Raw genomic sequence first — 6,000 nt, forward strand, 5'->3', positions numbered from 1 at the left:
AGAGGACAACGTGACTAATCTTTCCAGCGCGACACAATCACTAACTGGTAATATTTCCGAGGCAGTAAGATTCTGTTAGAAAGAGACAGAAATAGAGTGATGGGAATGACGTGATCCATGTGTACATTAACACTTTTAAAGCTCGCAGAGGGCAGTGCTGGTATGTAACAAAGTATATTTACTCAAGTACCGTATTAAAGTACAAATTTTAGGTATTTGTACTTTACTTGAGTCTTTTCTTTTCATGCCGCTTTCTACTACTACTCCTCTACATTTAAGAGAGAAATATTCTACTTTTTACTCATCTGACAGCTTTAGTTACTAGTTACTTTAGTTACTAGTTACTCCACTACGTTCTTCTGACAGCTTTAGTTACTTTAGTTACTAGTTATTTTAGTAACTCCACTAAATTCATCTGACAGCTTTAGCTCCTAGTTACTTTAGTTCCTAGTTACTTTCCACATTAAGATTTCTGCACACAGAACACATGTAGTTTATAATCTGATGTTTTATTATAAAGTAACCTAGCAACAATATAACGGCCCAGCTGAGATGATGAGACCATTAAACACACAGCTGCTTGGATCCTTTACTCTTTCTAACATGGGGGGATTCTTCTGTATTGAGTAATTTTACTTGTTATATTTGACATATATTTTCCTGATCATATTTACATTATACTTAGGTAACATTTTCAATGCTGGACTTTTACTTGGAACAGAGCGTGTTAACAATGGTACATTAGTACTTTTACTCAAGTAAAGACTCGGAATACTTCTTCCACCCTGCTGTCTCCCCCCCCCCCCGTGTTTTTCTCCTCCCCTTCATGTAGGCGTCATGTCGACCTTTTGTCAACCGTGAGAAGCAATCGCGCCTGATCATCAAAGCCCCAGCAAGGGAAGAAGGATAGACGTGAAGATTCGATAATCTCCAAAAATGGCTGATCTGTTAACATCATTAATCTTCAATTGTCAACTCACTTTTCTCCCTTTTTTCTTCCCTCCCTTTGTCTCTGTTTCTCTCTCAGGTCTACATCCCCTGCAGAACAGCTATTGTCCTGGCCAACGAGGAGATAGATTACTGTTATTAGAGGATGATTGTCTCCACGGAGACCAGGATCGAGAATGGATTCCAACGTCAAACTGAGTGTTAACAATCACCTTCATCTTAAAGTCTCAACCTTGCACACCACCCAGATCCACTTTTGGTGTCTTTTTCTTTAAATGGGGGTAAAAATATATATTTAAAACAGAGCCGTTGTGAGCTTGTGTGTGCTTTCAAACACCATCTGCAACTTTAGATGCTGTGTAACCCCATTTGCTACGGATTGGTCCATTTGGGACGCGTCCAACCCAACCAGCAGCTAGATGCTAAAAGTTAAAGCCCTGCCGAGTCCGTCCAGCGCTAGCCAGCAGCCATTTATAGGCTCTGTTGAATTTGGCGTGTCATCTGAAACACATGACCGGCGCCTGTGGCAGATGGAAGCAATACAACAAGCATTCAGACTGGATAGAAGGGTTAGACAAAATAAGAATACTTTTGAAGAACATGTATGTTGAAATAATTGCACTTGGTTTAATTATTTTGTATTTAAATACAGATTACATTATTGTGTCAAAGTAATATACCGTATTACCAGCACTTGAAAATCAAAACGTCTAGGTATTTATTCACTGCTGATCCATTTTCTTTTTGTTAATTTCCATTTTGGGACATTGTGCGTATAAAGATAATAATAATAAGCAATTTGCACAAAGTAATAAGCTGCTTTGAATTATTATACTGTTAATGGGTATCTAAAACAGATGTGTCGTAATGTTTGAATTTATGCAGCTACTGAGAGCAGTTCTGTGGTTATTTATGGCCCTGTTATTTGCAGCCAGTAATTTGGAGCTAAAGCAAAGTGATAAAATCACCTAATTTGGATTGTTCATAACGTGTTGCATAATGCACAAGTAACATTTCTTGCTGAATGTTTTCTTTCCACTTAACAAAACACAATGCATGGTTTTCTCCTACAGTAGATCCCATTGAAGTAGTTTATGTTGTGTATTTTGCCGAACTCTGCTGAATTCTACTAAAATAGCTTGATACTGATGATCAGCACATCTTTTTGTGTGGGTCGTACAGGTATAACTCACACGCCTGACTACTTTGAGATGATTTGTGTGCACCATCTTCATTAGGTACTGTAGCATTGCCCTGAGATTTATGGCAGACGTTCCAGGAACACAGAATGTCTAAATTCGTACAATGTGCCCCTAAACAATTAGCTGTGACTTTTGTTTCAACACATTTCCTGATTAAATATCTCAAAGAACAGCTGCGTCGCTCATCCTGTGTTTGCCAAAGCTGCTATCTGAAAAGGTTATCAATGAAACGAAACGGGAACGAACCGAGGAACTTCGCTGATGATGGGCGACTTCTGAACTCACTCATTCAGGCAGCATGTCTCTAGAATGCTCTTCCATACAAGATGTATTATCTTTTGAGGTTATGTTTAGCAAATGACTGTGATAATTGGTCTGTTTCCAGGATTTATGTTCTCTCGGTTCTGCCGCGTTACCATGTGAATGGGTGAAAACTTTGAGCTTTCTCTGCACGTTTTCTATCAAAGTGATACTGTTACAAGTGAAAGAAGGGCTGATTTTGGGCCTCCCAGATAAAAGCTAATGCCTTGATTTACTGCCATGGATACTGTAACTGTGTGATCCACACCTACAGCATCAGTACACATTCTCTGCCATTTAAGCGGCGGATTGTGGCGTGTGGCAGGTTTTGATCTGCCTCCCCCTGCAGCTGAAGAAAACAAATTTAAATTCAGGACCATCATTCTGTGTTTATCCAAAAGTATCATGAACATGTCATTTCTTTTTGCGTAACACCATTTAAAAATGCCTTTCTCTACTTCTCAAAAAGCACAGAGAGGAGCTCTTTGCATAAATTGCGAGCAACGAGCTTGTGTGACTGAAGTGAAGTGTTTAATCATCCCTCATCTGACCCAATGTCATTGTCGTTTTACCGTTGCCAAAATGAATTGTCTGCATTTGTTCTCAAAAGTAAAATTGAAGTCTGATACACAGTAACTATTGCAGCATATTTCTTTCATTATTGCTAATGATAATAAATCAGTGCCTGTCGAGCCATGAGAAAACTGCGGATAAACTGGACGTGCACTCTGACTACTGATTCCATCCCGTCGCTCTCTTATGGACACGTAGGGCCGCAGCGTCCTCCGGACACCCTGATGCAGCTCTGTCCTCAAAAACTCTTCTTTATGGCCTTGATATTCAGAGCTCCTACTAACTTTGGATGTTATTTTCAGTTGTCGCCTGTCTGTCAGTTCAATCATTGGAGGTCCCACATATGTACGAGGCTGCCTGTACCCAGCAAGCGCCCCCCCCCCCCCCCCCCCCCGATGTTTTTCAACTTTAAACACGTTTTCCTAGTTTGTACTGTTTTACGACTCACACAATTATGTCTCAATGTCGCCCAAAGAGACAAACTGGCCATGAACAGATGCAAAATGACCCTAAAGAAATATAAAACCACTACAAGGAGGCACAAAATAACTACTTAAGGACAAAAAACACAAAAGGTATGCAAATTGACCACAAAGAGACACAAAACCACAAAGACGCATAATGACAACAACAAAGAGACGCAAACTCTGGAACTGGAGTCTTTCTTGCTCCTGCAGTACACAGAAAAGATGGTGGGACATTTTGCTGTGCCAGGGGGACCATTGTCTCATATTCCGTCCATGTGTGTATAGAATGCTGGACCAGACTTCAATAAAGAAGGAATCTACCTTGTATTGTACACTCCAGAACATGAAGTTTCCGTTTCCATTTGGTGACCAGGGAAGCTGTGAAATGTTGTTATGGGACAGAGCTACCAAGCAACTGCCTCAGTGGTTCCCACAATATGATGTAAGGGGGATGAAAGACAACTCATCAGACCATAATACTTACATTTCCATTTCCAAGGCATCCTCACTTTGAGCATCTTACACTAAATTATGGGTCTTTGTGCACTGGCATCAACACGAAGCGGCCCATGGAAAGCAGTTTGGGAAGATTACAAATGTTGCTTTTGTCCAAAGGGGCTGATTCAACGCTGTGGTCATGGTCCACATTGTTTTTGGTGTTTGCAGATAAATGTTTTTGTATCTCTGTTTTTTCCGTTACAGTTTGAACCTGCGCATTTTCAGTAACTGGTTCCTGGGCTTTGCTCGGGTTTTCGGTGAGTGTTTTGAAGCTGCACGACATGTTTTGTGTCATTTTTCAGTCTCTTCACTGTCTAGTATCTTATGAAGGCAAATGCCTTAAATAAATAATTCCCCACCCACCCATAAAAGTCCAGTTGTGTTCTTGCGAGAACTCTGGATTTCCAGGGTACTTGATCAAGGCACCGGCTCATTGCTGGAGTTGGTCCCCGGGCGCTGTAAATGGCTGCCTGCTGCTCCCTTGAGGGATGGGTGAAATGCAGAGAATGAATTTTGTATGTGACAATATAGTACCTTTACCGTTACCTACGTCTAGTATAAAGTAGTCTCCGGTGTCATCACCTCCCGCTCGGTGCGTGCTGCCGTTCTTCATGTCTGTTTGCGCGGAGAAACACCAACACACTTTGGGCTAAGAGTCAGTCATCCGGAGCTCAGCGCCGCCCAAGACGACTGTGATTGGCTTAAAGAAATGCAAACAACCCCGAGCGATTATTTACCCTATCCTAGAATAAATGTGTGTGCTGTAGCCAGACTCTACAGCGCCGTGGAGATGGCTCTGGCAATGCGGAACTAAGTATAAAGCAATAAGATTTGAATGGCAAAGGCCTTGATAAGAAAGGGTCTGCACTGTGTGCCGTGTCCGATGACTTCCATTGGTTTCAGTGGGATATTAGAGAAAGCCAGTCGCTGAAAACCGTGTTTAAACAGCATGTACGCCAGGAGAACTTCAGAAAGGCTGAGAAACCACCTAGCTGGGACCAATTCTAGGGGCCTTGATTATCTCAACATTTTAGTTTTAGTCAGGAGTCAGGAACATGAAAAGGGTGTAACACAGGTCCTATCATGAAGACATGAATGACGGGGTATGAGCTGCAACATTTTTCAAAACATGCATCGCCCCGTAGCACCAGAGGATATCATTACATTGGAGTCACAGCGCTAAGCATCCTGTATGTTCAAATAATACAATATGGACAAATATGACTGATAACATGTCATAGAAATTGAGCATGAACAGATGTATTTGGATTGGGAAATGTTGCAGCAGCCTGTTTCTCAGGTTAAAAGTCTTCTTTCTGGTGTGTAATATTTTTCTCATACAGATGGTGGGAAGGGTATTTGAGGATTCTGTTTTTTCAAAGATCACCAGGTAGGCTATTTATTATTTATTTTTTCCGGAATAAAAGGATGCTTATCTCTGTGACTCGAATGTAAATGTATTACATGAGAGGCCCAGACTGGGACTACTGTAGTTGTGGAGTTTTTGTGGTGTCTGTCTTTTCTTTTCCTGGTTGTGCTATAAGCAATGCATGCGACCGAGCTATCTCTTTGTTGAAAGCGTGAAGATGAAAATGATATGAATCTTGTCATTGGAGTATTTGTATCAAACGCTTGAAACGGAGGAATACTTGTTCCTGCTGGGTCAAACTGATGTGAATCTTGACTTTTATTGCGATTGCTGTGATTGTAAAGATCATCGGTGCCTGAATCAGGGAGCGGGGACGAGACCGGTTCCAGGCCCAGCAGAGTGGGCTGAGATTCTTTTTGCCATCTTTAAACACACTGGCAGTGGCTGGTTCCAAAGGAGATTTTCAGGACCCAAAGTGACACTTGTTTTCTATTGTACGAGTTGATTAAATGCATTCTCCTGGTACCTCATGTCTGTTCAGTCCTCATTAAACAGCTCAAATGAAAACCATCAGTACTCGCGCTCCTGAGAACCAGAGCTGTGAAACACGAGCAGAAACTGCATTCATATAGAATCCAAAGAT

General features: G+C 41.4%; 1 protein-coding gene across 1 annotated transcript in view; it reads left to right on the top strand.

Moving 5' to 3' along the window:
• gbe1b (glucan (1,4-alpha-), branching enzyme 1b) overlaps positions 1 to 3,086 on the top strand; it is a 117,239-nt gene extending 114,153 nt beyond the window's left edge. The window contains exon 16 of the mRNA XM_032504108.1: positions 1,028 to 3,086. Within this exon, the coding sequence (XP_032359999.1) occupies positions 1,028 to 1,090 (63 nt within the window). The 3' untranslated portion in view covers positions 1,091 to 3,086. The remainder of the gene's footprint in view (positions 1 to 1,027) is intronic.
• Positions 3,087 to 6,000: the final 2,914 nt, after the last annotated feature.

Source organism: Etheostoma spectabile, chromosome 3 (genome assembly GCF_008692095.1).
Source record: "Etheostoma spectabile isolate EspeVRDwgs_2016 chromosome 3, UIUC_Espe_1.0, whole genome shotgun sequence".
NCBI lineage: Eukaryota > Metazoa > Chordata > Actinopteri > Perciformes > Percidae > Etheostoma > Etheostoma spectabile.